Genomic DNA, 17,477 nt, shown 5'->3' on the forward strand with positions numbered 1-17,477 from the left:
TTCTATACAGCCCTCACACCTTCTGGCGGCTTCTTCAGTGTGTGTGACCGCGGTGAGCTAACTGTTAGCTTACTGTGGTCTTACACTCAGGAAGCCGCCAGAAGGTGCGAGGGCTGTATAGACGGCTCAGGAGGAGTGACAGGCAAGACCGTGCCACAGTAAGACTTACCGCAGTCATTGAATAATATGGCCCACTCGCACACACTGGCCTTCAAAGTTAGATGCTTGGTGCACGGTGTTGGAGGGATCGGCACCCTCCCAAGCAATCAATGACAAGAATACACTGGCACTCACGGCAGGTTCAAGCAGGGAGATCTATAGCAGAAACGTTGCATTTCTGCAAATAAACACGCAAGGGGATCTCCCTGCTTGAACATTTCCGCAGTCACACACTCAAGACAAGAGAGGAAAGATCAGCATGGAGCTTCAGAAGCAGAAGTCACATTAAACAGATGAGAACACTAGCATTTAATAGGGCTATTCAGCGTTTCGTTTATTTCAAAGTCGGCCTACACATACACACGGCACTTCTGTTTGTTGTATTCTGTTGTTGTTACAGTTAAAATTTAAAAAAACTTTTAAAAGTTTATAAGCTGTTATGTTTTCCGGCTCCAGACTATTTTTCTTTAGTGGAAGAGGGGGCAAAATGGCTCTTTTGATGGTCAAGGTTAAAACAGTTTCAGATTTATACATACACCCCCCATGTTTTCCACATAAAATAGAAGCAATAAGAACACAAAGCAACTGGTTACTGAACATATTTATTTAGCAAAACAGAAAAGCTTTTTCTACAGATTCTAATTATTTAATGTCACTGGCCAAATGCAATAAATTCTTGCCAGTCACTAACCACTGGTGGGTTCCCTTATATCCAGGCACAGCCTCGTGTGCCGCCACTCCATAGAAGAAGCATGGTTAAATACACAAATAGTAAAAATTCAGCTTTATATATATATTATTATTATTATTATTATTCATTTTTCTGGAAATGGTTAATGTTCTGCATCCAGGTTAAGCAACTAAATCATAGAGCAGGGAGTCTTTATGTTACACCAGGGATATCACAGGCCGACTTAGGGCTCATACTCACTGGTGCTACTTACCAAACTCTAAGTGCATCAAACACAGCATTTGGGAATCACCGTATTGTTTGTAGGGTAGGCACTCAAAGAGCAATCCTCCAGGCAGTTGTAGTAAAAAAGGTATTTATTGAAGTACAAGTATGGATTAGAGCCTTGCGTATTGTGTTTTCACAACAAGTAATCATAGGCACTTAATCATGAGCCTATGATTAAGCGAAACACGCAAGGCTGTAATCCATACTTGTACTTCAATAAATACCTTTTTACTACAACTGCCTGGAGGATTGCTCTTTGAGTGCCTACCCTACAAACAATACACTGATGTCCGATCCCTCGTGTTGAAGGCTCGGGCAGAGCACTGGGGCCTCCTCATGTACGTGGGGAGTCTCTTTAAAAAAAGATGATGGCTAGGTATCCGTTACCGAAACTTGCCTCGCTCTGGCTGCAACCCCCCCCTACGGATCCGCTATTGATATGTCTCGTGTACCTTTTGCACATTTATTGACTAGATGGACCTTTGCTTCTTTTTCTTTACCCTCTCTTTTCCTGGTTTTACTATCCACTCTTCTTTACTCCCTCTCAATACCTGAAGGAATTGCAAGTGCTATTGCTGGACCTCCGCTCTCCACAGTAAATTTCACTCTATTTTACTCACAGGTACGGAGGACTGTTTTGTCTTCAAACCCTCTCACTCTTTCCCTTTCCTTTCTCTCTTTTCCTCACTTTGATCTTTCTTTTCCCTTCTTTTATTACGCGATGTATCGGTGTAATTTCTGACTTGTTATTTGCAAAATACTTTCAATAAACTTGAATTTAAAAAAAAAAAAAAAAAAAAAAAATAGATGATGGCTTATATTCAGTGGCGATCCTGCCCAATTTGCCGCCAGAGGAGGCCTTAGTTATTGCTGCCCCCGCCTCACACCTTCAGCGCCGGACGGATCCACGTCGCTAGTGCAGAGAGCACTAGAAGAGCCGAATTTCCGAGTTGAAAACCGGAAATTTGGCTCTTCGTTAACAGGAGCAGCATTTTTGCCGCCCCTGGCAACCTGAGGAGAGTGCCTCAACTCGCCTCATTGGCGGAGCGCCCCTGCTTATATTTCAGCTAAAGTGCCTTCTCTTTTTGGAAAGGCCCTTTAACTCAAGTAGTTACTCAGGGTCGGAAAACATGAGCGATATGGTTGCACCAGGAAAAATCTGCACGCTTTGTAAAAGAATCTCTCACCTAACTACAAGGGAAGGAGCAGTTACATTACACAAACATACCCTCCACATGTAGGGAGTGAGAGATATGAGTGGATATTAGTGCTTAAACTAAGAGCATGAGGGTGGTAGGGAGGTGAACCTAGGCAGAATTTGTGCACCGGGGGAAGGGGGGGGGGGGCATCAAAATACAGCTAATAAAAAAAAAAAAATCATTGGTGAAGCTCAGTGACAATTTAAATATATAAAGGTTTTATGTTTAAAATGTTCATGCCAATAGACAAACCTTTGTCCACCAAGTTTCTCTATTGACTATACATAGAAATACTTGTGGCCAGTGAATCAAAGCAAGCACACGCTGGCCTGTGCTAGAAGGGGTTAAAGGAGAGGACCAGGTTAGTGTACTACTGGTCAGCAATCGCCTGCATAGAGTCAGGGAGAGGGATTTACTAGGCCAGACACTAATATGATCAGGTACAGAGAGTGAAGCCATATTCCAAAGTTTAGATGTTGCAGTTAAAAATTAATTGGGGGACATAACACTTGAATTGTCATAGTTGCATGGTGTCCCATTAAAGAGGGCTACGATTATTCTTTAGGCAGCGTTTAGGGAACAGCAGTAGGACTTGGCAAAGCCTTGTGTTATGGAAGCCTGTGTTTCTAGTTACAAAAATCACAAACACGCCACAACCTAGCGTACTAGAAGTGTGAAGCAAAAGAATTCACGAACCAAGAACATGTTATAAAAGATGCCGGAATCAAACACTGGGTCGAGGGACAACTCCGTTCCGGCAGTTGAGCTCAGCGGCAGAAGACGAGGAGCAGAGCGGTGGCCAGAGAGAGGAGAAGACCCACACTGGGCAGGCTGGTCACGCTGCTGTTGCACAGGTCGCTCTGGCAGCATTCATATTTAAAGTTTGTGATGCCAGGAAAATCCTCTTTGATATATTTGCTCTCACAACGGCTTATGCTTGAGCATTGGCGCAGTGAACCATCAGCTGAAAAACACACCATAAAATAAATGTTTATGATACAGCCCTCGAGGCCAGCAAAGTACTGGATGAAGCATAATATAGTGAAATACAGCACAAACAGCGAGATTTGGATCTGCATTTAAAAGGGGTTGTTCACCTTCAAACACGTTTTTCTAGTTCAGTTAGTTTCAGATAGTTCAGCAGAAATACTTTTCCACTTACATTCTATTTGAGAATATTGTAGTGTAAAGTTTCATTTCTAAAGGGTCGCCGACTCTAACTTCTAAATTGATACATTTAGTTGATACATTTGTTATCTTTGTCCCTGCTGAGCTGAATCTGAGTTTCCTTAAAGGCAACTGTTAGAATTGATACAATAGTTGCTAATGTTCCAAAGATACTGCTGAGAAACATATCAACTAATTGTAGCAACTAAATGTAGCAAATTGTACCTGTTAAGATGCTCCTGGATCACTGAGCTGCCAGACTAGAAAACTAGAGACACGAACATTAAACTTTGAACTTAAATTTTGGGAAAACAGTAAAGAAATAAAAGATGGAAAGTAATTGAAAAAAAGTCTGTTTATGATGAACAATCTGAAAACTGAAAAAAAAAAAAAAGTGTTTGGAAGGTGAGCAACCCCTTTAACCAAATCTAAACCATATTAAAGCCCTGGATATGGATAATCTGATGCAAACCACATCAAGGCAATGATTTATTGAGACTGTTTTTAAATCCAATCAAATGTGTTTTTTTTTTTTTTGTTTAAATCTCATCGCGCAACCACCTAATCAGCAAAGCTTTAACCTGTCCATACAAAATGACAGCATCTGTGCCCAGTCTGGCTACCTATATGTTGCTACAAATTGGCTCAAGAACCAACAATGGTACTTTCAAACCTGACCAATAGAAATCCTACTGAAGGCAGGCTATCAGGAGGCCCCCATGCATAGGACAATAAGATGCCATCTCAGGCTGGAGTTTGTCGGCCCATGTATCAGCAGTAGATTTACTTGGGGGGTCCTCTGTTTTTCTTTTTCCTCACATTAATTGCAATTGCACTTTCTTAGTGGAATCAGTTCTCCAATTTATACTGTATATTCAAATTTTAGAAAAATTTAAATCTGAACAAAAGAAGTGGTCACGGAGCTTTAGAGTCACGTGACTTTTGAGGGCCTAGATCGCTTTTTTTGGACATATAGGATTTGGGCAAATCCCAAAACAAATTCTAGATCTGGTACATCCCTATTAAGCATTTCACTCCAAAAATGTTCTGCCCCATGGGATACACAAGAATCAAGTGGAGCTGTAGATTAGCGGCACACACAGAGCAAGAGGAGGATCCATAGTGCTCCATCATGTAGTGCAAGCAAAATGCTACAAAGAACCTTAGCTTGGGCACTGGGAATATACATACCCTTAGACAGCTTTAAACAGGCGTTTTGGTTTGCTTCGCATGTGATGGCGCTACAGCTGTCGGAAAAGACTGGGCAGGTGTAGCACTTCAGGGCGTCACCTGTACAGACAAAAAGTTGAAACTTAAAAGTTGTAAAAAAAGACTCAAACCTATTGTCTTATAAAAGTGCCAATCTGGTCAAATCTAATCGGAATGGGTGACCTTGTGTCGGCTGGAAAGACCTACTGGTAAATAAAGCATTAGAGAGATTATTATATGATCCCCTTATATATTTATACATAGTTATCATATCTCCCCTTAAGCGCCTCTTCTCCAGCGTGAACATCCCCAATTTGTCCAGTAAGATTTTCCATTTTTTACCAGCTTAGTTGCCCTTCTCTGTACCTTCTCTAATACAATAATGTCCTGTTTGAGTGATGGAGACCAAAACTGTACGGCATATTCTAGATGGGGCCTTACAAGTTCTCTATACAGTGGAAGAATGACCCCCTCCTCCCTTGACTCTATGCCCCTTTAATACAGCTCAAGACCTTATTTGCCCTTGATGCTGCTGACTGGCATTGCTTGCTACAGCCAAGTTTATCATCTACAAGGACTCCAAGCTCCGTCTCCATTATGGATTTGCCTAGTGCAGTCCCATTACGGATATAAGTGGATATTTTTACATCCCAGGTGCCTGACTTTACATTTATCAACATTGAATCTCATTTGCCACTTAGTTGCCCAGACTGCCAGTTTGTCAAGATCGTGTTGCAAGGATGCCACATCATGGATGGAATTAATTGGGCTGATAGTTTTGTGTTATCTGCAAACACTGAAACATTACTTACAACACCCTCCCCTAAGTCATTAATGAACAAGTTAAATAAAAGTGGACCCAATGCCGAGCCCTGGAGGACCCCACTAAAAACCTTACTCCAAGTAGAGAATGGACCATTAACAACCACCCTCCGTGCCCGATCCTGTAGCCAGTTTCCTATCCCATGTGCAAACGACTTCATTAAGCCCAACATACCAACCTAAAGAAGCCAGCACAGTTGTGGGAAAAAAGTTCTTTGGACAGATGAAACCGAGATCAACCTCTACCAGAATGATGGCAAGAAAAAGGTATGGAGAAGGCGTGGAACAGCTCATGATCCAAAGCATAGCACATGATGTATAAAACATTTGGGAGACAATGTGATGGCTTGGACGTGCATGGCTGCCAGTGGCACAATAGTGTTTATCCATGATGTGACACAGGAAAGAAGCAGCCAAATGAATTCTGAGGTGTTCAGAGACATACGGTCTGCTCAAATCCAGCTAAATGCAGTCAAATTGATTGGGAGGCGTTTCATAATGACCCAAAATATACAGCCAAAGCAACCCAGGAGTTTGTTAAAGCAAAGAAGTAGAATATTGTTGAATGGCCAAGTCAGTCACCTGATTAGAACCCAATTGAGCTGCATTTCACTTGTTGAAGACTAAATGTCGGACAGAAAGGCCCACAAACAAACAGCAACTGAAAGCCACTGCAGTAAAGGCCTGGCAGAGCATTAAAAAGGAGAAAACCCAGAATCAGGTGATGTCCATGAGTTCAAGACTTCTGGCCGTCATTGGCAGCAAAGGGTTTTTAGCTAATTATTAGAAATTAACATTTTATTTTCAGTTTTTTAATTTGTCCAATTAGTTTTGATCCCCTGAATTGAAGTGTGTTTTTATGCAATCTTTTTGTTCAACCCACTGAATTAAAGCTGAAAGTCTGCAGTTTAACTGCATCCGAGTTGTTTCATTTAAAATTCATTGTGGTCATGTACAGAACCAAAATTAGAAAAAACAAAAAGTTGTCTGTCCAAATATTTATGGACCTAACTTTATATAGCAAAGTTGTAAGCCAATGCGTCTGATGTGTCATGCCCATGTCCCCATTACATCCAGACCAGGCCCAAAACCGTGCTCCTTGCTCTGCCCAGGGGCGTAACTATAGAGGAAGCAGACCCTGCGGTTGCAGGGGGGCCCAGGAGTGTAGGGGGCCCAGTGAGACCCTAATTAATTAGCAATTTCAATATATATTGGTAAAATAGGCCAACTTATAAATATTTTGGGGCCCTAAATTGAATTTGCTATGGGGCCCAGTAACAACTAGTTACGCCACTGGCTCTGCCGGTTCCTGAGGATTTTGGGAATATGTTAAAATTATAAACCAATGCTCCTGATGTGCCCAAGCCATGCCCCACCCCCCATTACATCCAGGCCAGGTCGCAACCATGCTCCTTGCTCTGACTGTGTCTGAGGGTTTTGCACATGCGTCTGTCCCCGGAAATTTGACGAAAGAAGAAGTGGACATGTATGCAGCCTCATTGGGCCAATTATTGAAAGTATGGTGGATTTGATCAGATCAAGGCCTGTATTGGATGTGGCAATATGTGTGCAGGCAACATCAGACCACATGTTCCCCTATAAGGACACTGACACAAGCATCAGGCATTTTCGTTGGCCAGGACATTTATGGATCAAAGGGCCTGCCCTAAAATATTCAGAATCTTTCTGCATTCATTTAATTGCCAATCACCAATGTCCTCATTGCATTCTGTGGCACACCCGCATCAGGGCAACAAACTCAGCAGAACATTGTAACAGTTAAACACTCACCATAAGTGCACAAGGAGAGGATCACAAGTGCCAGAACAATCACGCGGAAATCCCAAAAACTCTTCATTGTTCCTATGTGCAAGAAAGAAATATATAGTGAATAAAGTATAAAATAGAAGGCTTTTATAAGTTACCGAGGAGCTCCATGACCATATATTCACGCGGCCAAAGGCAGAGTGTTTTTATACAGGTCATGAGGTACTTCTTATATCCTCAAAGGGGATTATTTATTATAAAAATACTAGGGATGGACCGAATCCAGGATTCTGCCTTTTTCAGCAGGATTCGGACTAATCGAATCCTAATTTTCATATGCAAATTAGGGGTGGGGAAGGAAATAACGTGACTTTTTGTCACAAAACAAGGAAGTAAAAATGTTTTCCCCCCTTCCCACCTCTAATTTGCATAAGGATTCGGTTCGGTATTCGGCCAAATCTTTCGCAAAGAATTCGGGCGAATCCAAAATAGTCGATTCGGGGCATCCCTAAAAAATACACAAGTTTTAGGGAGTCATGTGACAGAAATGACATCACTAAGCTCCGATTATAACCAATGACATCACTAAGCACCGTTTACAAGGATATAATTTACAGGATAATCATGGCTCTTGTGTATTATACAGATACATGGATCAGCTGAAAGTTCTTTTGTTTTTGCACTAAAAATATCGGATGGTGAAGCCAGAAACGAAATGGGTGGAGTAGCGGTTGCTCTGCCATGCCTCGTTGAATTACAACACTTGTTTAGAAGTGACTTGCAGGGTTCTTTTTTTGTTCCTGGGCTCTGGCCAAATTTGCCTCAAGAATTTAATAGCTGTTGCAATAACAAAGTCTTGTGAGTCAGATTCTGCTCTGTTGCTTAGGGTGGGGAAGAGAATGGATTCCCAGAACATCAGCACTTAGATTAAGGGAAAACACACTTTAATTAGCTGCAGTGGCAAGCAGTCAAACACTCCTCTGATTGATGGACTGCACCGGCCATAAGATGCCAGTGTACCTCACAACACTGCCTCCATGATGTACACTGGCCTCTGTGAGGGACTGTGCTCTCACACAAACCAAGGAGACACATATATGCTAGGTTACATCAGCCAATCAGTGGACAGAGATCTATACATGCTAGGTTACATCAGCCAATCAGTGGACAGAGACCTATCTTTTACTCCCACAGGCATTATTTCCTGTCAGGTGATCTCTGAAGGGGATCATCCCAAAATGGCGGCTGGGAGGGAAAAAACTGTGTATTACTAACTCATATGTATATGCCAATTCAATAATATTCTTTTACACGGGTATATATGAAGTGTTGCTTCAGAACATAGTTATCTGAATATCAGATAGGGACTAAATGCTGGTTGCAGGATGACTGGCAGCACTTTCCAGTCAAGTTTCAAAAGTTAAACAAAGCACTTTCACATTTCATTATTCTGCAGTTAAAATTACATGCTATTATGGTCATTATCTTACCAAAGAGAAAACATGAAAAGCTTCTAATGCCATACCAAATGCTCATATAAGTACCTCCAATTACAACATACCTTTACAGACCATTTGCTACTAACCCATGCCAATTGGGGGGCAGCCAGTAAGTTTCTTGTCATCTAGTGAACCCTGTAGCCATTTGCTCTGTTGCTAATCCCCATACAGTGATCCGCTGGAATCACAGGCCACGTACAAGGACCCTGGAATGTATATACAGTACTGTGTCTATGGGTTACTATTTTTAAAGGAGAAGGAAATTCCTGTTATACTTGGGGTTGCCAAAAGCTAGGCACCCCCAAGTGATCGCATTTACTTACACGACACCCCGGGCCGGTGCTCCTAACAGCAGAAAACCATACCTCCCAACTGTCCCTTTTTCGGAGGGACAGTCCCTCTTTTGACAGCTCAACCTGCAGTCCCTCATTTGTACTGGAAAGTCCCTCTTTTCTATGCACTGAACAGCCAGAAAAAGAAACAAAGTTTCTCACTTAATTGGCTTTTAGCAGAGAGCCCAGAACAGGTAACAGGTGCAAATAAGATACTTTGTAACAATTTTGAGACACAAAAGCACAGTTTAGATAAGGAGAAATATTTTCAAACTTTCATAACCTGCCAAATTTTGTAAAACAAACATGTAATTAGGGGGTGTGGCCATAGAAAGGGGTGTGGTCAAAAAATTGCTGCGCTACGTGCGGGAAAAAATTTTTGTCCCTCTTTTTACTTCCAAAATGTTGGGAGCTATGAGAAAACTGCACATTCCTGGATTCTTCCAGCGAGCACACAGAGCGATTATATTCCAGCTTCTTCTTTCTTCTCGCAGCTGCACATGCACAGTAGAGTGAAACGCTGAATTTTTAATGAAGAAGCCGGAATATTATCGCTCTGTGTGCTCGCTCTCTATTTTGTTCTACTGCGCATGAGTCTGCCCCAAGAAATTTGACGAAAGAAGCAGGAAAACAATTGATCCGTGGTGCAGTGCAGTTTTCTGCTGATAGGAGCACCGGCCCGGGATGTCAGGTTAAGTAAATGCAATCACTATGAGGTGCCAAAAGTTAGGCACCCCCCCAAGTAACAAGGACTTTCCTTCTCCTTTAATGCAGCATTTGTCAGCTACTGGGCACTGCTGTGATCACTAGGTTTTAACAATTTAAATAAAGAGCTCCGGCTTAGGGTCAAGCAACCATTGGGGGTTCCTACGTGGTTGCCACCTTTCCCTGCTGCCAATTAAGGGGACTGGTCACTGGGCGGGACAGTGTCATCTCGGACAGGGCAGTTGCGTCATGGAGGCAGTGCTATGACATAGTGATTGGCCGATTACCGCGTCAGGCCTGTTCAGTTTTCCAAATTTGGAAAAACCAGGCAGGCAGTTTTGACCTGGACAGCCCTTCCGCTTCACTGCATTTCCACATAATTTGATGGGAAGGAGGGAGGATTTAAGCATGATGCAAAGCTTGCCTTAATAACAGTGTCCACAATATGGCGCCTGCTTGCTTGTTGTAAAAAATATATGTATTAAAAAAAAAAAAAAAAAAAAAAAAAAAAAAAAAAAAGATTTAAATAATTGTATACGAGTGACAATTATTTTGCTTGACTAACATCATAAAATAGGATTTGGATTTTTTTCTTAAGGTGACCAGTCCCCTTTTAAGGGTGATAAAAGAACAATAAGCATTATTTATTGTTATATGTTAACTTAAGCTTCTTCGTATAAAGGAGGCATCAGATCTGTGCGGTTGGTTAAAGCATTTCCCTCTCGCACTCTGTGCAGTTATCTCCAGTGGAGATTAAGCAAATACATATCCGGAAGGTCACATGCTGGTGCATTTTCCTGTGCAGTACACTAGTTAGTATTCTATTCACCTGCAAGTTATATGTAATAGTGTCTTATTAGCAACTTTTCAGTTGATCTTCATTTTTTAGAGCAACTATTTCTCCCCTGCCTTTTGCCAGTCTTCATATGGGGGGGGGGGGCAGTCAAAAACCTATTGCTAGAGGAGGCTACAAATTAATTGTTGATAATTTTATTAATTATCTATTCAGGCCCTCTCCTATTCATCTTCCAGGCTCTCATTTATACCACTGCCTAGTTGCTAGAATATATTGGACCTTAGCAACCAGATAGCTGCTGACATTCCAAAGAACTCACCCATCTAGCCAGTAAAACAATATTTAATGCTAGGGTCACACAGGGGCAGAAAACCACTACTCCTGCCACAGTACAGCAGAAAGCAATGGTAGCTTCACCAGAAGTTACTGGGCCCCACTACAAAAAAATATTTTAGGCCTTCTCAGTCAATGCCATAATCAGCCCCTATACCACCTGCCCCCCCCCCCCCCCCCCCCCCCCCGAGTCTAAAGTTATACCCTTTGTCACAAGGACAATTTTACTTGATTGCATAGCAGGCAATAGGGGAATCAGCTTTGATCTGTTGCACCCCCACTCCATTCCAGATCACTGACAAGGGACAAAAAACCCTATAAATTATTAGCCAGGCGACTAAATCTCCCCAAATCGCACAGTGTGTCCCAGCTCTGAAGCTACTGCAAATATCAAGTTTCTAAAGAGATTTTTGTAAATGTTCAAGAGCAAGAGACCCAGCTGGCAGACATAATAATACAGTCCCGAGTCCTGACACGATTATTATTTCTGTAAACACCCCGGGGATTAGAATGAAGTCTGTGCTTAGAAAGCTACATCCAGACATCCACACTACAAATTTATATCCTACTGGGTGGCTTTTGGGTACCATTTTGGCATCAGTCAGTGCATCATTGGGCCCCCCCCGATTGAGCAGATGGGGGGGGGGTCGACCAAGGGCTTTTGTTAGGGGTACTACAAATTTAACGGCAGCTACATTGTCGGTAAATTTTTTAGGAATGCACCGAATCCACGATTTGGAATTCGGCCGAATCTACAAATCCTTTGTGAAAGATTTGGCCAAATACCGAACCGAATCCGCATATGCAAATTAGGGGCAGGAAGGAGGAAAAAGTGGGGGGAACTTTTTTACTTACTTATTTTGTGACGAAAAGTCAAGTGATTTCTCTTCCCGCCCCTAATTTGCATACACAAATTAGGATTTGGATTCGGTTTGGCCAGATGATTAAGACCAATCTTTTAACACCAGGTATGGGATCTATTATATAGAAATCAGTTATCTAGAAAGCTCTGAAATACAGCTAATTTAGAAAAACAATTTCTTATTTTTGACAGAGAAGAGCATTTTTTGTTTCTGTAATAATGAGAAATTAACTGCACTTGATAATAACTATGCCACGTCGAGGTTAAGTATCTTATTATTGTTCGGATTTCACAAGGCTGAAAACCGAGACCCAAACAGGCCTTAAAAAACAGAACAGGTGGCAACAAGGGTTGCCAGGTTGGCGGATTTCCAGCCAAATTGGGCTACTAATTTAAAGCCCGGGCTGGTTTTGAAAGTACAAACTAGCCAGATTTAGGCTACTTTTTGGGCCTTTGGCTGGTTTGTACTTTGAAAACCAGCCAAAGTATTTTCTTGCCCTAATGTGCCAAGCCTGTGTCTCCCAATGCATGTTGGGTAATGTAGTTTTTGTTTAACAATTTGCCAACTGCCAAGTTTAATGTAAGACTAAAATACCCAGGATGCAATGGGACTGATTTGTGTAAAAGTCAGGAGTTACCAGATTTTGAGCTCTGTACCCCAGTCTCCTGTCCCTCTTCAGCATTCTCACATTTTCTGGTGACTTTCCTCAGCAAAATGTCTAGCGATTGAGCGTTTTTACCAATAATTATTGAAATTGTATATGAATTAGGGTCCCTTTACCTCCTGGGCCACCCTCTGTACTTATGTCCCTGGTGATGAAGCAAAATGAGACAGATTTGCCCATGGAAAAATTTCCGAAACAGTGAAAATTTTTCGCATAATTTTATTTTCACATATATTTATTTATTTTTAAGACTTTTTTTTTTCCACTGCATGTATTGTGCTATTTTTGGGCTACTTTTCAAGTGCCTCTCTGCTAGATTTGGGCTGGTTTTGAAAATTACACCTGGCAACCCTAATAGTTACTCCCGAGCCTTGTTTAATGTAGGGCAAGAGCTGCAGGCCCGGACTGGCAATATCTGGGTTCTGGCAAATGCCAGAGGGGCTGCTGTAAGATGCCATAGACACTCACTATTTAGTGGGCTGGTGGAGGGCTGTTTGGGCCTCTGTGTGGCCTGCTGGGGCCTCCGAGTACCTGAAATTCTAGGGCCTATTTTGATTCTCAGTCCAGAGCTGCAGGACACATTGCAGTTGGCACAGCAGCAAAGCCAAATGACAAAGTGATACTGAAGAAAAAAAAAAAAAACCTACTTTTTAAAATATGAATGTACATTAAAAGTTACCGAAAGGTCATGTTGAGCAGGTCTGGACTGAGAATGAAAATAGGCCCTGGCATTTCAGGTACACAGAGGCCCAATCAGCCCATACAGAGGCCAAATCAGCGCACAAAGAAGTGAAAAAAGGCCCCACCAGCCCACTAAATAGTGACTTTCTATGGCACCTTATAGCAGCCCCTCTGGCATTTGCCAGAACCCACAGATTGCTGGTCCGGCCTGATGTTGATTCATACCGCCCAACATTTTGGAAGTAAAAAGAGGAACAAAAAAAAATTTTCCGCATGTAGCGCAGCAATTTTTTGACCACACCAATTTATGTGGCCACACCCCCTAATTACCATGTTTGTTTTACAAAATTTGGCAGGTTATGAAAGTTTGAAAATATTTCTCCTTATCTAAACTGTGTTTTTGTGTCTCAAAATTGTTACAAAGTATCTTATTTGCACCTGTTAGTTGTTCTGGGCTCTCTGCTAAAAGCCAATTAAGTGAGAAACTTTGATTCTTTTTCTGGCTGTTCAGTGCAGAGAAAAGAGGGACTTTCCAGTACAAATGAGGGACTGCGGGTTGAGCTGTCAAAAGAGGGACTGTCCCTCCGAAAAAGGGACAGTTGGGAGGTATGGTTGATTGCTGAGAGGTTTGTTTGTTTTCTAAGTTATTGTTAATTGAACTCCCTAAACCTGACGGTTTTGCCAACCTGACTGTCCATTAGAGTTTATAACGCGAACGGACTCCTGCAGCACAAATATGGCAGCCCCCGCACACAGGAACATGGGGCACCAGACAGGTAACGTAAAAGAATTGGGCAATTACTTTATGGCAAACTTAGAAGTCGTTTTCAAAGGCAACATTATGATAGATGTAAAAAGGTTTAATTTCTGGTGTCGGTATCTCTTTAAGTTTCTCAAGCCGCACCCTGTCTCAAGTCTGCTATTATTTCACGAGCAATTCCAGCAAACTTTACTGCACCGCAGTAATTCATCTCACAGAGCATGGGCCTCTTACAGTTGTTTTGGCTTTCAGCTTTCTACCCACCATTGTTTGCCATTACATGGGAATGTCATAGTCACACACCGAGAACTGTGCCAGTAAGTGAAAAAGGATTATGCCAGCGTTAACAAGAACATTGCTACATTAGCAAATTACATCGCCGCCCCCTTCAAATCTTATTATGTTACCAATCCCAGCAAACACCCCTCCCTTCCTGTGGTGGTACAACCCCACCTAAGAGGCTGTGCGCATGACTTTCTTTCCTCCCCACAATGGGGACAAGCGAGACTCCGGTTTTTAAAGAAATTCCGGGGTGTCCTACTGGGGAATGAAGCGATATAAAATCCGGGAATGTTGCCTGTGGCGTTTTGGCTGCTGATCAGATGATACAGCCCTCGTGATTATATCGTATAGTCTTACCTGCTGATGACGATCTTTGCTCTCGCTGTGAATGGTACAGTCCGGCTTCTATAAAACGAACAGTCTCCCCTAAGTGACAGCAATAAGATAGTCTCACCCTCTTGTAGTCGTCTGTCAGGCTGCTGTCCCGTTATAAGCATAATCCCCTTCAACTCAGGCCCCTCCCACTTATACGCCCGCCTCTCCCTCCTTGTTTTTCCAAACCCAGTTTAGCCATTTAAAGGAACAGCACCGTGGTGTTTCTCTCACGTGACTTGAATGGTGTAACTATAATAATAATAGTTCTTTGGCTATTGGATTCATACTACCACACCCCACGCTGTATCTTTGTCTTCTCAACGTTATTATTCAGTAAGAATTACTATGATCACGTCCTGGCTTTGGAAAGCGACTATGATTAGTGTTTTTATTTTGCCTGTGGTTTTTAAAAGGGGTGGTTAACCTTTAAATGAACTATTAGTTTGACGTAGCGAGAGACAATTTGCAATTGGTTTTCATTTTTTATTATTTGTGGTTTTTGAGTTATTTAGCTTTCCCGTTTGCAATTTCAGCAATTGGGTTGCTAGGGTCCAAATCACCCTAGCAACCATGCATTGGTTTGAATTAGAGACTGTGGTAAACCCCTCCCCTTGCACAATGTCCGTTTGTCCATGCTGGAATCCATGGGTGGGGTGGGGATTTAAGAGACTACCCCCATGTCACACTTAAGTACCCAGAACTACCCAATAGGGCCTTCAAAAAGGGCCTAGACCTGAAACAAAGTGCACAATATAGGGTATTGTATATACATTTTTGTACTGCCCATTACTTATATTCTACTTCAGATATACATCTTACCACAATCTACATTGTTCTCTAGGGCAGATCTATATCTGTGGAAGGAAACATAGTTTCAGTTAGAGACAAGTATGTATTTTACAGCAAACATTTGATACTCCATGTATCATTTACAATGGTGGAACCATACCTCCCAACATTTTAGAAGTAAAAAGAGGGACAAAAAATTTTTTCCCGCACGTAGCTCAGCAATTTTTTGACCACACCCCTTTATGTGGCCACACCCCCTAATTACCATGTTTGTTTTACAAAATTTGGCAGGTTATGAAAGTTTGAAAATATTTCTCCTTATCTAAACTGTGTTTTTGTGTCTCAAAATTGTTACAAAGTATCTTATTTGCACCTGTTAGCTGTTCTGGGCTCTCTGCTAAAAGCCAATTAAGTGAGAAACTTTGTTTCTTTTTCTGGCTGTTCAGTGCAGAGAAAAGAGGGACTTTCCAGTACAAATGAGGGACTGCGGGTTGAGCTGTCAAAAGAGGGACTGTCCCTCCGAAAAAGGGACAGTCGGGAGGTATGTCGGAACTACCGGGGGAGCAGGGGGTGCGAGCAGGCCAGGGCCCGCACCCCCTCAGGGCCCCCCGGCAGACATTGCGCCGCTGACAAATGCTGCCGTTCGGAGGGGGGCGTCACGCACCAGGGCCCGCCTCCCTCTAGTGACGCTTCTGATCATTTAGGCCATGTGGGGCTAAACCAGGGGTCAGCAACTTTCAGGCCCGGATTTGTGGCGAGGCCACATAGGCCCGGGCCTAGGGCGGCACATTTTTGGGGGCGGCATGCCGCCCAGCCACTCTGTGGGGAGCCTGTGCTCCCCAGTGCTCCGGCGCTCGCACGCTGGTGCTTTTGCGCCAGCGTGTGGTAGTGCGAGCGGGCGCTAGGACCGCGCGGAGCGCACGGCCTAGGGGCGCCCACCCAGCGAATCCGTCGCTGGCAACCTTTACTATCAAAAGAGCCATTTTCCCCCCTCTTCCACTAAAGTAAAATATTCTGGAGCCGGAAAACATAACAGCTTATAAACTTTTAAAAGTTTTAACCTTTTTTTTTCATTTTAACCGTTACAACAACAGAATACAACAAACAGAAGTGCCGTGTGTATGTGTAGGCCGACTTTGAAATAAATTAAACACTGAATAGCCCTATTAAATGCTAGTGTTCTCATCTGTTTAATGTGACTTCTGTTTCTGAAGCTTCGTGCTGATCTTCCCTCTCTTGTCTTGAGTGTGTGACCGCGGTAAGGACCATGATGAATCATCTTGCTGCGGCTCGGTCTTGCCTGGGACGTCTATACAGCCCTTGCTGGTGGCTTCCTGAGTGTGTGAACGCAGTACGCTAACCATTAGTTTACCGCGGGCGCACACTCAAGAAGTGGCCAGCAGGTGAGAAGGCTGTATAGATGACGTGACAGGCAAAGGCGCAAGACTGAGCCACAGTAAGCAGGATGAAGAGCCGCATGAGGCTCCGGAGCCGCGGGTTGCCTACCCCTGTGTTCAGTTGTTTTATCCATCTCGCTTCCTTTTGTAACAGTTGCTTAGTTATGTTACCGCTTTGTGATGGTTTAGTGACAGTCTCTAGGACTAACCATCTAAGTTGTGTTTAGATCCAAAGAAATGTCTGGATACTGGCGTATCAGTAGGGGTTTGTTCTTTAAAATTCCGTATATTCCCTTTGTGCTCTTTTATTCTATTTTTAACCGGCCTTGCCGTCTGCCCTACGTCCACCTTTCCGCAAGGGCACTTGAGCATATATATTATACATTTAGGGGCCCATTCATTAAGTTCGAGTGAAGGAATAGAAGAAAAAAACTTCGAATTTCGAAGTGTTTTTTTGGCTACTTCGACCTTCGACTACGACTTTGAATCGAAGGATTCGAACTAGAAATCGTTCGACCATCCGATAGTCGAAGTACTGTCTCTTTAAGAAAAAACTTCGACCCCCTAGTTCGCCACCTAAAAGCTACCGAGCTCAATGTTAGCCTATGGGGAAGGTCCCTATAGGCTTGCCTAACTTTTTTTGGTCAAAGGATAATCTTTCGATCGTTGCATTAAAATCCTTCGATTCGTTCGATTCGAAGGTTTAATCGTTCGATCGAA

At 42.7% G+C, this 17,477-nt stretch overlaps 1 protein-coding gene across 1 annotated transcript; it reads right to left on the bottom strand.

Annotated features, from left to right (window-relative positions):
- Positions 1-745: 745 nt before the first annotated feature.
- Positions 746-14,709, bottom strand: LOC108713781 (CD59 glycoprotein). The gene is made up of 4 exons (XM_018257373.2): positions 14,554-14,709; positions 7,306-7,377; positions 4,675-4,773; positions 746-3,280 (listed from the first exon to the last, which is right to left on the bottom strand). Exons 2-4 carry the CDS (start codon positions 7,370-7,372, stop codon positions 3,084-3,086), a joined length of 363 nt encoding a protein of 120 aa, XP_018112862.1. The 5' UTR covers positions 7,373-7,377; positions 14,554-14,709; the 3' UTR covers positions 746-3,083.
- Positions 14,710-17,477: the final 2,768 nt, after the last annotated feature.

The sequence above is a fragment of the Xenopus laevis genome, chromosome 4L (genome assembly GCF_017654675.1).
Source record: "Xenopus laevis strain J_2021 chromosome 4L, Xenopus_laevis_v10.1, whole genome shotgun sequence".
Lineage (NCBI taxonomy): Eukaryota > Metazoa > Chordata > Amphibia > Anura > Pipidae > Xenopus > Xenopus laevis.

What these genes read in the sequence shown, in the direction of transcription:
- LOC108713781 (XM_018257373.2), bottom strand. Translation starts at nt 7,372, where the DNA reads ATGAAGAGTTTTTGGGATTTCCGCGTGATTGTTCTGGCACTTGTGATC. An exon ending in CCTCTCCTTGTGCACTTATG is followed by an intron (nt 4,774 to 7,305) that starts GTGAGTGTTTAA and finishes TTGTCTGTACAG; the next exon opens with GTGACGCCCTGAAGTGCTAC. An exon ending in CTGTTTAAAGCTGTCTAAGG is followed by an intron (nt 3,281 to 4,674) that starts GTATGTATATTC and finishes TGTGTTTTTCAG; the next exon opens with CTGATGGTTCACTGCGCCAA.